Source organism: Pelecanus crispus, chromosome 1 (genome assembly GCF_030463565.1).
Source record: "Pelecanus crispus isolate bPelCri1 chromosome 1, bPelCri1.pri, whole genome shotgun sequence".
Taxonomy (NCBI): domain Eukaryota; kingdom Metazoa; phylum Chordata; class Aves; order Pelecaniformes; family Pelecanidae; genus Pelecanus; species Pelecanus crispus.
The window spans coordinates 106,933,393-106,948,986 of NC_134643.1; the positions used below are offsets into that span (position 1 = coordinate 106,933,393).

At 39.2% G+C, this 15,594-nt stretch overlaps 1 protein-coding gene across 2 annotated transcripts in view; it reads left to right on the forward strand.

Moving 5' to 3' along the window:
• Positions 1 to 15,594, forward strand: part of LOC104037513 (uncharacterized) — a 50,479-nt gene that overhangs the window by 8,533 nt on the left and 26,352 nt on the right. For both annotated transcript variants that reach the window (XM_009491492.2, XM_075716474.1), the window contains exons 5-9: positions 5,356 to 5,495; positions 6,836 to 6,950; positions 8,110 to 8,145; positions 9,248 to 9,381; positions 11,203 to 11,329. In XM_009491492.2, coding sequence (XP_009489767.2) covers positions 5,356 to 5,495; positions 6,836 to 6,950; positions 8,110 to 8,145; positions 9,248 to 9,381; positions 11,203 to 11,329 — 552 coding nt within the window. The remainder of the gene's footprint in view (positions 1 to 5,355; positions 5,496 to 6,835; positions 6,951 to 8,109; positions 8,146 to 9,247; positions 9,382 to 11,202; positions 11,330 to 15,594) is intronic.

The following is a 15,594-nucleotide window of genomic DNA, read 5'->3' on the forward strand; positions in this document are numbered from 1 at the left end:
GCTTTGTTGCAGTACACTAGTTCAGTAATCAACACCGTTTCTTGTGTAACCAAAACCTCTAGGAGGTATGGTTGGTTGGGAGGACTTTTGCTGTTAGTCCATAGGGCTGTATGGAGCTAGTGTGGGTGTGGAACTCACTAAGCTGGGTTTTGTCCTCTAAACCTTGATTTGTGAAAGCATCCCTCTTTTTTAGGTTGTACTTCAGCTGCTATGGAACTACTTTTAGAAGGTAGTTTGCCAAAGTCTACCTTATTTATTTATCTTCTGTGACAAATATAGGCATTATTTTTAATTGGCAACTGTTTCTTTTTCAGGCAGCTTGTGTGTATGGGATCTGCAGGATCACATATTTTACTGTCATTCTCTCTTTCATAGGCTGGGTAGTTCAGTGGCCTTTCTCCTGCCTGGTTTGGTCATGCTGGCTCTGTGTCCAGGCTCTCTGGCTTGTCTTCTAATTCTTCAAGTGGCTTTTTATGGTGCTTGTTTAATGGCTGCTCAAATGCCTTGAGTTAGCAGATCTGAAAATTGGCTAAATATTTGAGAAGAAAATGGCTTGCCAAGAAGAGAAGAACAGATGTTTACTAAAGAAACTGTAGGAGGTACATTTAATATTGTTTTTATTTTTTACTGGCAGATGTTAGTTTGCTGCAAAACAGTCTGCCAGTAGCTTCGTTCTCTGATTTGGCTTCAAGCATCCACAAAAAGCAAAGGTTCTATTAGCTTTGTGGTTAGCTTGTGGCTTGACTTACTGCAGATACGCATTATATGTATCCATGTGTGTTTAATTTGAAGGAACTTTGGAGGGGGGAAAAAAGATCCCAAAAGAACAGATTGTGCAACTAGTAAAATGAAGACCTATTTGAAGTAATGACGAGTCTGAATTCCACTAAGGCAAGTCAACATGAGCCTAAGCTAGCAAAATCTGCCTGTACACCCAGGTTCAATGCATCTCCTGCAGCACAATCTGTTTAGCCAAGTCAGTTCTCTGGTCTACTGCAAATACATATATTGATCTTATGGAATTGGAGGGCTTTTTCTCTCTGTTTCTGGAAGTCCAAAGTGTGCTAAATGTTGCTTTCCCCAAAACAAGAACTGGCAAGAGTTGCTAATGTTTCTGTTCTGGCGTAATCTTGTAAACCACTATTTTGCAAGGTGACAAGAGATCTGAATCCGCAATTTATAATCTCTGTCTGCAAGATGGTTAGGCAGGGAATAACTGGATTCCTTGTGGACTCTCCTTAAGCAAAGCTCTTTGTAATGGGAATGTTCACAGTATTACATGAAGTGTGTGTTTCTTTTGTGGTTTGCTAGGTGAAAAGAAGATACTAATTCAAGCAGGGACTGCTTTGTCATATGCCACAGGAAGACACCCAGCAGCTTCAGATTGTCTCATTTGCTAGTTGGTATTTACAGGACAGTAATCATTAATTTCTTTACTATTATTTTATTTTACTACCAGCCCTGTTAGGTTCTGTAGTTTGGTTTGGTGGTAATGGGTGGTAGCAAGCGTGGTACAGAGCCGGAGAACTGGGAGAAAGAATTATGAACGGGTAAAAAAAGGTTGGAGAACCAACAGAGAGTAACATTTAAAATAAAAAATGCTGCAGAAGCTGACATGTCCTAAGGACAGACTGTGTATCAAAAGTAAGATGCATGTCTGGACTGTATTAAAAAGCAATCGTGTGAATACCAGAACTAATTAGGCCTGGTTTTCAATAGACTTATCATTGTTTTGGCATTTAGCTTAAGCCAGACTTTAATCATTCTTTGTCCTGTTGACATAAAAGGATACCTCATTTAAATAGGCTATTTCGATCACTTCAGTCACCACAGTTTACAGCTCCAAGGAGAAGACCTGACAGTGATGAAATTCTGTAGCCCTGCTGGTGCTGTTAGGGCTGTAACCCTAGATCCGGAAGAAAGGTAAACAGCCAAGACCACCTCGAGGGGGTTGAAGGCTCTGGGTCTCTTGCTTATGTTGGAGCTGTTGGTCAGACTAGAAAAATGTCAGAGATGCCACCAAAGAGTAATATTTAATGCTAAGGTCTTGAGGGTTGTCTTAACCCTCTTCAGAAGAAGCCTTAACCTTCCTGCTGAGGGGCATGTTGCTGTTCTGGAAGTGTCTGTTCTATGCGAGCTAGTGCGAGTATTCCTCCTGCTTTTGTAAACACCTCTGCTTCCAAAAGACCATGAGGGAAGCACAGGCACTCCAGGATGACTGTGTGGAGGTAGGAGGAGAGTACCACAGAGTAAAGGAAGGCTGAGTGGGATGCCTGGAGGCTGTGACCTACCTAAGCATTTGCTGGTTGTGTATTATCATTGGAAATGAACACAACTGCCTGATCAGTTTGCTGTGCTTTTTATTCTGTTTTTGCCTGACGTGTCAGTAGGATAATGAATATGGCATGAGTTTTGACTGCTTGTGATGGGGGTGACAGGGCCAGGGGTATGTATAGGGAGGAAGCTTTCCAGTTTTGGATCTGGCCTGAAACACTGTGGTAATAGTTTTGCATAGTAATAGTTTTGCATGTGGGTATCTTATTTGAAAATCTTGACGCCTTGCAAATGAAAGGGCTTCAGACTGAAGGATCTAGTTCTCAACCTGAATGCTATCATATTTGTGTGGTTTTCATTTTATTTCTAAAGGTGGTGGCTTTATTAGGAATGTTTAAGAAGCCTCTGAAAGTAATGATGCCTATTAAATATGCTCAGGCAAATATGAACATGCTAGGGCAAATATTTACCAAGCTAAAGTTTACATGCTTAAATTATATAAATGAATGGCATAGCATTTGAGTGTACATCTGCAAATACATAGTGTTTATCTCCTACAGCAATACTAAATTTTACCATTTTATGCAGTCTGTAAATTGATATATGTAAATGGAACTCAATATTATTAAGTCGAAATGTATATTTTTGGTTTTTTAAAAAATGTGCTTAGAAAATACAATGTACTACTTGCTCGAGCATGTTATTACCTTTAAAAATGGACATTTGAATGGCTTTTGATGAAGACCTCAGTTTACTATATGACACTTTATGAAAGGGTTTTGTGGACTTAATCTAGTACACACAAAAATGTCATCGCAATGAGTGGAGTTTTTTTATGACTGTCAAAATCTGGCTGGAGAGAGATGGTGATAAATAGGAGAGATTTTATTATAAGTGCTTGTGCTTTACCTACCCTTTGGAGAACTGCTACATTCTTCATCTCTAGAGGTGGAGCCTGCCTCATGAGCTTCAGAGTCAGGAAAGCAAACTTGAAAAGAGAATACAGACTGGCTTTTTCCAATCTTCAAATGAAAAAAAAACCCAAACCCCTCCTACTGAATTAAAATTAAACATACTCTGTCTCATATTCTGTCTGAGCCCGCAGGCAAAGATACTTTATTTTGCCACCTGTCTAGTCTTGTAGGTACTTTGCTTCAGAATTTATCTGAAACCATTAAGAGTCTAGTATCATTATTTGTGGAATTTTTGTAAGTGCAACTTCTGATTTTACATATCAAGCTTTATAGTTGGATTCACAGATTTCAGCCATATCACATAGCAGGTATTATTGGAAAAAAACGCGAACTTCACATATTTCTTAACTGTGGTTTAATAAGACTCATATACATTTGAAAACTATGAGGAGACTTTTTTTACACTTGTCTAGCAATACACTTAGAATTGAGGAATGGTGTTCCTTAGCACTTTGCCATGAAGTAGCATCGTACTAGAAATTCTTTTTTTCCTAGTCTTTCTGGTTTTGCTCATCTGAAAATAAAAATTCTGGTATTGCAGTTTTTGTTCTGAAAACAAGTAGTGTGCATTGTTTGCAAGGTACAATACAGAGGAAACACAATTGTGCATGAGGGAGAGTTGCCAAAACAGTATACTGTGTTACTTCAGGTCTCAGGGGAAAGTGAAATAATATCCTGGAGTCCATCTATTATAATTGCCACATTTATTACTGACAGTTAAGTAACTACTGAAAGAACTTTGCTAACCAAGAAGAGGTGTGTTTCTAGGTGGGATGTTACTCCCATCGTTTGAAAGCTCCACTCAAAACCTGTGTGAAAAAGGAGAGCATGCAGGTGGTGTCATGAGATGAGGTGCCGTAACTTTAAGAGCTTTTGTGCCCTGTTGCTGGGTTTCTCTGCAAGCTCTTGTGTTTTGCCTTTGGGGTCTGGCAGAAGCCACAGGCAGTGTTGGATCTCTGTCATGATGTGACCCTGCCTGGGTCCTCAACAAATCCAGTAACCAGGTGCTTCTCTGAGGGCTCCCTCAGGGACAGCTGCTCATCCCTCTTCTCTAGTGCCCAGGCAAGGGGCATCTTCCTCCAGCCATGTTTAGGACTTTCAGGGTCTCTTTATGCTGTCCAAGCCCTTCAGCCTAATGCAAATGGGCCTGTGGGTCAGGATGATAAGGGGAAGGGTGCTGTGAAGTTATCACTGAGAACTGAAAGTTTCCAGCTACAGCTGAGCAAGCTGTAAGCACGAGCTGCCTTTCACTCTAGCAGGAAGACTGTTCTGTAACGCGCTGCTGAAGCAGGGCCTTACAGAAGATCCTCATTGATGGATGATGTGTTTGAATGCTGGGAAGGAAAGTATTAGCAATGCATTTTATATAAGTATTGAGTGTGGTTCAGTAAAATCCCTGCAAATTCTGGAGGAGATCATGTGTTCAACAAGTTGTTCTCCAGCATGATACCTATCAGTGGAAAACCTTCAGTAAGGTAACAGAGGTTGTTGCTCTTCAGTAACAGGAAAATTGCTGAAGTGTCTACTTAACAAATATTTTCTAGTACTGTTTTTTTTCTTTCTTTGTCTAAAATGCTGTAGCATTTATGTAGCATGACAGAAAATTGAACTCATGGCTTGAAACTGTAGTTGGATACATCACAGAACCTAATTTTCACTGAGGGAGGGAGGCAGGAATGCAGTAGACATGATGCATGCATAACTAAAACTTTCTAGAAATATGTACCTATATGTGTGTAATGGAAGCGCTGTCTTTAAAAAAAAAAAAAGTATTACATGCATAGTTTGTCTATCAGTAAATACTGTCAGATCCTTTACTTGGAGAGTATTGAAACTGAGCTCTTTGAAAGTAGCCCAACAGGCATAAATGCGTAGTTCTTCTTTGAAAGTTAGTGGGAGCTGGAAATTTACTTCCCTTAGCTTTTCTAAAAATTCCAGTCTTCATGTAAAAAACCTAAAACTCTTCCATCATACGAAGCCTGGCGTTAGGTTAGAAGTGTGAGAAGACAGGGGAAAAAAGAAGGAAACATTACCGGTCCTTTCACCGCTGTGATGGGGCAGGCTCCGCAAGTGTGGATAAGCCTTACCCTTTGATTTGTTTCCGCAGGACTGTGGCGTTCCAGAGGTAGAGTTCTGCCTGCCAGCTGGTGGTACAGAGGGACTTCCTATCTGCATACAGAGTGCAGTTGCCAATTTAGAAGAACTGGATGTTGAGAAAAACCCTTATATAAGAGTCAAATCAGGAGTGTGAGTACTGAACCTTTTTAATAGCATTTTGCCAGCAGGTAGAGGGGTAGCATCATGGGATGAAAGTCAAGTCAGTGATAGGAACGATATTTGGGAGGTTTCACAACTCGGTTAACAAACACTAGATATTCCCAGCTCTACAATTCAGCATTGTGCTGTGTGAGCTCCTAGTAGTGGAACCAAATTTTTGAAGGCATTTTTCCTCTAGCTGCTGGCAGAAGTCTTCTATAATTCCGTCTTTGAGTAGCTTTATAAATAGAAGCAGCAGCTCAGCTATAATTAGCTTTTAGTTCATTGGAGAATAGATACAGTCTCCCTAGTCACCCACCCTGTTATAACTATAACACTATGGCTGAATACCAGAAAATGAATATTACATCATCCAAGCATTTCTCAAGCTACAGCCATATCCTGACTTTCTGGAGAGAGGTGATGCAAGATGACACAGGCCCCTTGGTAGTCCAGCATTTCCCGGATTGAGCAGAACAGTCTGTTTCCTGGGTAAATGGCCAACGCTTCATAGTCCCTGAAGTTTGGGAGTTTTGTGCCTCTTCTCATAAATTATTACAGAATGGCATTAGCTATTCTTTTACAAGAGTCTTGAGTTTGCCTTTCCACATGAGCCAAGCCTTCCTTCCCACAATCTCGCAATACATCTGTGAAGCTTGAGGTGGTGAAGGAATTAAAAACAGTCTTGTCTTAGTTTTGATAGAACTTAGTATAACTGCTTATGGTCTATGTGCGTAGTTTTAAGAAAATAATTTTCCATATGGCTCAATGCCTCTTCCTCCATTCCTTATTTGGTCGACAAACCCTGTGTCCAACTTCTACATTCAGCTTTCTTTTTGATTTAAAACAGTCTGAACGAGTCTCAGCATTTTTAATCTTCATGTCAAAATTACAGTAGCCTGCTTTCCAAAGGAGTGTTATAAATCATCGTGTTTTATTAACTTCCACTGAAAAAATAAAGTGGGATTGATGTTAGAAGCCTTTTAATTCTTAAGGTGACAATCCTAGGTAAAATTTGATGCAGGTGTCTCATCCTCAGTACTGACATTGATTTTGTATACTCATAGTGTAACAAACTGGCTTCTTAAAGTAAGTGAACAAATTGGTAATTTTCTTCTCTTCCATTTATGTTTAGCTTGGACTGAGAAGTATCTGAGATCATCTTAGCATTGATGTTGCCAGTGTATTTAAATATAGCTTCATTTTGATGTGCTGGCAGTATCTAAAACACATTATCTAGCTCTTATGAGTACAAAAAGGAAAATAATTTTAATAAGATCTTTGTAATCTATCTAATGAGATTAATAAGTCCTTTATCCTTATTGTTACAGATGGCTTGCTTATTCAGACTTTAATTACAAAGGAGAGATGAAGGTTTTGGAAGAATGTGATTCATCATATGAAATTCCTTCAGCAGATGTAAAATCTCTGCGTCCCTTAAAAATGGTGAGGACTTCACAATTCCCTAATAAGTTGTGTGCCTGCCTTTTCCTATTGTTGCTCCCCTGAAGGTTTTGATCTAAATACAGTTTAGGTTCTTACATCCTTTCGGGGTTAATCCTTATACATGTAACACTCATCTCACGCCATGGTGCATTTGCAGTGTTGTAGTGGCACGGCGGTCACCGTGGGTTGCTGGGCTTCTGCATCTGCCCAAGTAAGACCATGTAGTCAGAGGGAACACCTCGTTCACTAGGACATCTTCCTGGGAAACTGCTGTTGTTGAGTGGAGATCAAATAAGTCAGAACTGAAAGGCTCTGAATTGTATTGCAGCCAACGCCAATTCATTAACTAAAAAAGCTCTTCCGAAGCTGTTGATTTTCTTTTTTTCAATGGTACAGCTAGAGTCTACTGGGAGTGGAAGACCAGGTGCGGAGTTTGTTACATAATAGTATTCCTGTGACCACACATTGCACAAAAAATCTTGGGAGGTGCAGCTACTTTTTGTTTTGATAGACAGCTTGTAGATTTAAATATGAAAGAGATGTGGAAGGGTATAACACATAATTCTACTGTATACATAGCAAGCCTACAGAAAGAGAGTTTAAAAGCCACAAAGGAATAAGACCTAACAGCTGTCTTTTTAGTCACTCATGGAAGGTAGGTGTCTTATTCCCTCGCAGAACATCATTCACTCACATTTCCAGAGAAAATGCATTTCTTGTATTTGCTCTTTGACATGAGTATGTCAGCCTATATTTTCTCTCCCTTCTGGTGTTTATAGTTTCTTAGTGTTCCACCATTTGTGCTTAAGAAACTTGAAATATATACAACAAAGCTTTAAAAGTTAATTTTAAAATTTGGTCAATATAAATTAGTTTAAAAACACATGGTAAATATTTGCTTTAGATTGCTAATAAAGGGACATTTTTAAATTGCTTGCACCCCTACAGGCTTGTCAATGCACCAATTTGTTTGTAGGTCAGGTTTATAGTGTCCCTGGCCTTTATGAATTATCGGAGTATTTAAACTAGTATTTGATTTGGCCAACACTGAAAATGTTGAATATAATTACAAAGACTTCATGCTCTGATAGTACTATAAAATATGTGTCAAAACAAGTTTTATATAAATACCTTTCCCCCTCCATCTTTTTTTTTTTAGGGTGGACTAAAGGTACAAATGCCAATGAATGTCAAGGTAAGCACTGAGGACATTGAGAATAAAATATGAGCACATTGGAAATATAAAACCTTTATTTAAGTTGTTTTATTTCTATTGGGTGTGTGATATTTAAGTATTCGGTGTTTGCTGCTGAAATAAAATTCACTAATGCTGTCAGGTCCACTTTCTTACTAGTGTTTCATCAGGAGTAAAAGTGGTAGTAGGCTGGTTTTTACATATTAGGAGAATGTGAATTTGCTATAGAAGAATTGTAAAGCTTTTACAAAATAAAATGTGTTTTCCTGACTGACACATCAGTCACTGTAATGGAATGGGATCAGGAGAGATTTTCCCATTTAATGTACCACATTTAAAAAAAAGGAGGAGGAGGGAGGGGAAGAAGTGGGCAGGAATGGGACCCTTCCTTCCTATACCCGATCCCAGTACAAGACTCATGAGTGAGACCATGACCTTTCTGTTATTTGAGGAGCAGAAAGCTAATCCAGAGTTACTGCTCCTTTTCCCTCCTTTTTCTAGTTCTCCACAAAAATGCTAATGCTTTAGGTAATTTTTAATTATACAAATACACGCAAGACTCAGGCATTTTTCTAATAAGTATTGCAATAAATATTAATACTATTAATAGCTGATCTGTGTGATTCAGCAGATGAGGAATCTCACAGGGGTGTTAACTGCAGTCACTGAAGTAACTTCTGCAAAGTACGGAGGAAGACCTCATGTCTACTTTTGAAGGATTAAGCTCAGTGTGTGTAGCTATGACCAGGTAGGATTCAGTGCAGGCTAATATATGCTGCCCAGGCACAGGATTCCAGGATAAATCACAGTCTCATAGCTGCAGAGTGCATTTATGTATATAGAATTGTGTAAGTATCCTTCTGTGGAAATGTCTGCAAATAGCCTGACAACCCCATCTAAATCCAGGTAGGGTCTCTTCAGCTTCTAGGGCGCTCAAGAATCAGAAGGGCTGAGGAATGCAACCCTGAATTTTCTTCATAGTGATGGCTTTTTGGAGGGGGGAAAAAAGGTGTCTTCCACATACTGTAGCAGTACACATACCCAAACTTCAAATTACTATTCAGGGCATGCTCAAGGCATGGTTCAACATCATGTTTCCTAGATAATAATATATGAGAAAACCCACTTTGGAGGATGGTCCAAAGAGTTTTCAGAAAACATCAGTTCTGTCCCAGCTCTGTTTGGTCATGAAGAGGAGTCTCAGGAAATCGGATCAATACGTGTAATTGGTGGAGTGTAAGTATATTTCACTTCTACTATTTCCTATTTTAAAGTAAATAAACATAACTAAATGCTAGGAATGGTTAACAAAGGGGTGATTAGAATCTCTCGCTGGTAAACTGTTTTGGAAAAAAAAAGGAATATATATTTCTTTTGTCAATTATCGGCCTTGGATAAAACCATCTCTCCATATGGCTTATCTATCGAAGGGAAAATAGGAAGATAAAACTAAAAGTGTGTGAGAGGTGTGAAGTCAATGTTTACCATTTGGATGCCAATAAACTAGGCCACTTTGTTCCTTAATGACAGCATTCACCCAGAGCTTTAATTTATATTGCTTTATACTTCTGATAGTCTCTGCTTCATTTACTGAAATGAACTTGGGTAGGTTGGGTCAGTCTTCAATTTGACATTTTAATGCCTCTGAAATCTATAAACTGTTTTATTATCTTAATGGTTTTCCTTTGCCACTTGCTGCATGTTATCTGGAATTAAGAACCTACCCTTATTTGCCTTCGTTGAGGCCACGGATTGATTGTGTGTTGCCCTGCCCCTTTCTCTGTCATACACACACGGCACAGAAAGGGCTGTGTGACACAGTCCTCAGGTGGACTGCTTATGAGGTAGGCTCAGCGCCAGCTATTCTAGAGAGCTACCAACCCCACCTGTTGTTCTTTCAACCCCTCCCAAGACCCAACAGGATAGGACTGTTTGAAAGCATGCAGGGTGGTTGCTTCTGCCAAAGAGCTTAGCAATAAAATAGTTTTCCGAAACTTTTTTTTCTTAGGGGATTTCAATGCTGATACTTCAATATAAAGATTCAATAACATATATCCTTTCAGGCTGTTGTCAGAATCTTACAAGCGTTAAATTCAAAATAAACTTAATTGTGAATAGTCAAATAATCTATTCATAAATGCATTATGTATTCGCTATCTGGTAGCCTCAAATTATTAAAAATCATCCTTCTGTCTGTTGCAGCAGCTTTTATTTTTAATACTGCAGTAACTTAAACAGCTGAATTAATGTAAACCAGATGGTACTAAAAGTAAAGCTACCCCTGCCTGCCAAATTTTAGCGCTGACAGAATTTGTACAGCAGTTCTAAAACTGACAATGGAGCTTTAATGAAAGAAATGCTTACAAGAAAGAAGGAGGGGGAAGCACTTTTTCACGCTAAGATCCATTAGAGCTTTCAAAGTTGATGTGGAAATGCCTTCTTTTAATAGCGCCTTATCTGTTTGTTCAAAATACTTTAAAAAGTTTTATTCCCTTAGTGCTAAAACATATTCCATATGCAATATTTTGGATTATTCGATTCACTTGTCCATTCTCATATATATGTTTTTAGGTTAGAGTAGGAAACGATATAAGTGGGTGAAGTTTTGTTCTGCTGAAACCCATTAATTTTGTCACCAGCTCCAGCAAGGGTAGAATCTCATCGTTTGTTAATACACTGAAGAGATCTGCTTGTTTTTTATCATTGACAATTGGTGGCTTACAGTGTTTTGGCCACTAGTTGCATACTAGCCTCTGTAGTACCAAATATTGGTATAGGGCATATGGTTGACTGAGAGGAGGTACATGGAGAAGCGTCACACAAATAAACTGTTGTTGGAGAAAGAATCACTTGGGGGGGGGGGGGGGGGGTGTTTGATCCACAGAGAACACTTCATGGGTGCTTGTTGTGATTTCAAACAAGCGTTGCTTTGTTAGCTGAGTCTGTGATACTCATTTTAGTGCTCTTAGGATGTTCTCTTCCCCTTTTATTTGTTATAGAAAAACGTGTGCAGTTGTTTTGCTTTTAGTTATTTCTCTTGTTGTGTGGTTGCTGTAGATGGGTCGCCTACGATAAGGAACGCTACAAAGGCCGTCAGTACTTGCTGGAGGAGGGAGATTATGAAGACAGACACTCGTGGGGGGGAACTGACAGTGTCCTCCTGTCTTTCAGGTTCCTTCAGGCTGTAAGTACTTTTATGAATTTCACACAAATTATGCACAGTTCTATACATAAAGAGGAAGGTTATTCTTCGTATATGGTACAGCTGCCTTGGGTTTAGTCATTTTTTGCCCACATTCACTCTTACTCTTTTCCTGCTTGATGAAATTTAGACTGCATTGTATACATTGTAAAGCAGAAGCAGGTTCTAAATAGCCTTTGTAAAGTTCATACAAAGAATGAAGAATATCATGCAGAATTCCTTATCTACCTGCCAGATTTTCCAAGTGTCTCACTTCTGCACTTCAAGCTATTTGAATCTCTACAACAGAATTTTCTTAAAAGCTTAACATGTGTAAGTGTACAGTGTGGTTATTTATTAAAATAAAAATAGCTTTTCAACACAGCAGCTGTTGCAAGCCTTAAAACAGCATTACCCTTTGTCTCTGTGATTTGTGTGCCAGAAAATTTTGGCAGCAAAAATAATCATGGTGAAAAAAATCCCTGCTACTAAAATGTGTTTAGTGGGGGAAAAGATGAAATAATAATAAAAATTATATCAGAGTCCAGTATTGGAAGCAAAGTTAAACTTTTCAGTGATGGGGAAACATGGGATTAGAACTTCTTTATCATTTCCTTTGGTTTGGGGTTTTTTTTTTGTTTGTTTGGGGGTTTAGAGGATTTTTTTATTATAGTAGGAACTCTGTGAGCTTTAAATACAGCTGCAAAGAGTGGCTCCTTTTGAGAATTGGGTTGTTCACTCCGAGATTTCTCAGTCTTGTGTACTCAGATTACTCATCTCATCTGAGGAGATGTGATATTCCTGAGCCAGGAATTTTGTGAAGTTTGAAGATGGGCATTTAGAGCAAACTGATTGTCTCAACAGTCATTATTTTTTTTTAAAAAAAAAAAGTTAACGTGAACCCAAAAAGGCCATGCTTAAATTCACAATTTGCAGGTTTGATTTTTATGAAAGGCACCTAGGAAAAGCTATATTTATAATCAGAATCTATCATATAACTTAAAGTAAAGGTAGGAGAATAAACTGAAGAAAAATGTCCTCCTCTAAGTAATTTTTTTTCAGGTTTCTGAGAAAAACAGGCAGGAATTTTCTTCTAACTCCTCATTTTGAATGTGCAGAATCCTATTCAATTACTGACTAATCCTAGTTTTTCTTTCTTTTCAAGCTATACATAGGATACTCGAGTAACTTAAATTGATCGTTTTAGATCTTCCTCTTGGCAAAGGGCATAATTGCAAGTTTAAAATTATGCACGTGCCTAGCAGGGATGACCTTCCACGTATATGCATGTATTTAATCTGACTCATGCCTAGAACAGTCGGGATGCTCAAGTCATTAACATTTTAAAAACACGTATCCTTCACAGTCGTATATCAACATACATCATTCAAACTGGCATATAAATACATATCAATATGTGCGTATTGATAATAAAAATACTTTTCCTGAAATTGTAGCATAACTAAAGGCAATGAGCTAGTTGCCAATAAGATGACTAATGGCACTGGCATTTTGTTGTTCGGCTTGACCAACTGATTGACCGCCTCTCTCTGATGTGCAGTACATAGGTCGGTGTTGAGGCTTGCCATATGCTCCCTTTGTGACTTTGTTTACGGTACTTAAGGTCAGGATTTTAAAAACATTTTAGTACCAAATTCTTGTTTTCAGCGGGACCTGGGCAAAAATCCAGAACTAGTTCTGTGTGCTTATTGCCCCTCACTGGACAGTGAACGTACTAGCTCTTTTTTGTAATCTCAGAAATTCTGTCAGGAGAAGTGTGGTAAAGGTTGTGATGGTCTTGGACCCCACAGGGATGTTCCTGGATATCAGATCTTTATTCCTCTTCCCTAGAAATTCTCTTTCAGTCAGATGAATTCAAGAGTGTCTGTAGAAGATTAAGGATGTTGTGAAGTGTAGCCAAGTTGCATTATTCATGGTCAGCTTAGGTCAGGAGTGGGGCTGGGTATTGGCCCTGCTCTTTATCTCTTTATGCCTACTCGTTGGTGTGGTCTCATGTTGGGGCCAGTCCAGCTGGCTTTTTTTTTTTTTTTTTTTTTTGTTGGGCGCAACACCAAGTGACCTTGACTGTTGGCTTTAAGGCCAGCCCAGACCTGAAAACAATTTAGCCTGGCTCACACGGCATGAAGCTGAAGCTTATGAGCCCTGTGCACCTGAGTCAGCTCCACACACAGTCGGATCAAATGTCTTTGTGCAGTGCTCCCAGAGCAGGGAGCATGGTACAGAAGCACGTAAATGGCTCTGCAGAGAGCCAGGCTGGGTACAGCGTGCCTCATTAGCCTCTGTCAGTACCGGCTCTGTCAGTGTCGCTTAGTACTATGCAAAGCTATTCAGATGTCCCTGCACCATGACGCTCAACATGACAGGTTTCACCAGAGCTTATTAGCACTAGGAAAATCCAACCCATGTTTCTGTACACGTATCAGCGACTGCAGTTGAGCTGAGGCATGAATTTAATTTCCTGACAAATCAGAAAGGTTAGACATTGCACACAAAAGAGGGATTGTTGCAAGTCACCCCTCCCCACCCACTGGTGAAGATGTGCGTGCGTGTAGGCATACTGCAAGAGCTTTCAGTTTTTGTCTGTCTTAAGTATTTCTGCTGTGAACAGTCACAAACTCTAATGTGGGGATTCGGGGAGCATTTTGAAGGCAGAGATAGAAAGGACTTGCAGGATTGTTTTTTTTCCAGCGTACTGCCAGCTCCGTTAGCAGCATCTGTATTGGACACAGTGGAATCAAATACAGGGCTTGTTCCTGAGGGCAGACAGCAGTTTGTACTGTGTGCTGGTCTGGGGCACAGCTGCATTTGCTTCTTTTCTGCAGTGTCAAATGAGAGAATCTGTGAAGCTGGGGTTTGCCCGTGGCTGTCGTGATCGGGGACAGGGCAAAGTTTCTGAGTCTCTTTCAGTGGAGCAGAGTATGTTGCCTTTGGAGCTTTCCCACTAATGTTTTCAAGTCTAAAATGATTTGTCTTGGTCTGAAAGTCCATTTTTAAGTATTTCTCCTATTGCTTACTGTAAGAGAAGCTGTAGTGAAAATTGAGGGAGGAAAAACTTATGGCTGAATTTGAAACGTGTTTAAAATGTAATGATAATTGTGGATATATTTCAGTATTTTAAATTTAGTCAAAGAAATTATGTGCAGATTTGATCTAAATGGCTTTTCAGGAATTCTTGCAAAGTCCTTGCTTTAGGACTGTTAACAGTAGCTGTTTTTCATTTGCACTAAAACTATACTAGTATTTTTATTTTTTTTTTTTTTCTAAAAAGTAGTCTGAAGCTGCAGTTGTTGATGACAATTTTGCCAGGCCTGGCACTTAATTTCTAGTGTACACCTGAAGTAGCTGCAACTTTTTAAATAAATGAAAGGAGGAGATGGTCAACATAGTAGGAAAACCAGTTGTACTACAGAATTTGTTCCGTCTCTTCTTAGCGTCCTGTAAACAATGCAGAGAGGGTTGAGCCACATCAAGTGTTAGTTCTAAAATTGCTTTTCATTATTCATTGTGATTTAGTCCTGTACAAAGGCATGGTGTCCTCTAAAGAGCCTGTTTGATCCGGTTCACCTGACCAAATGAATCTGGCTGCATGCTTGGCGTGGCCTTAATTTCTAAGTGTTTTTTGATTGTTGTAAGTATTTGTTTTCTCAGTGTAGCCTTCAGCATACTGCTCTCTGGTTGGTAGCTTGTAAGTGCTGCAGCAGCAAGTACTCAGTGTAATAATTCTTGTGATGGTGTCCTCATATGTTTGCGAATCTGTGTCGGCTCCTGTATTTGCTTGATACCCTTTTTTCTTGTTTGCAAGACTGACTTATTTCAACTTATGAGTTCATGCTTTTTGTTACAAGTTAAAGGAATAAAGTGAATGGATTGTTGTTTTCCATTTTTCCAAGCAGTGACTGAACTGTGTGCTTAAAATTGCTAAGTGGTTAAAAAGTTGGAGAGTTGAAACCCAAATTCACATAATCTGAAGCTATGCAAGTAATCTGGTCAAGCAACTATGCTAGCTGAAAGCATAAAGCAATGTCACACGGCTGTATAAGAGATAACATGACAGTGTCATGTGGGATTTATTTTATAGCTATAGTGATTAGTCATACAATGGATGTATCAAAAAACTGCAAACCCCTTGTGCTGGAAAGGTGATCTTGCCCAGTCTTTTCCTCTCCATGATTATTGCCTTGTTGCTGAGAAAGGGTGAGGAAGGAGGACTTGAAGACTATGGTCATGGTAGTGCTTGGAGTACTCAT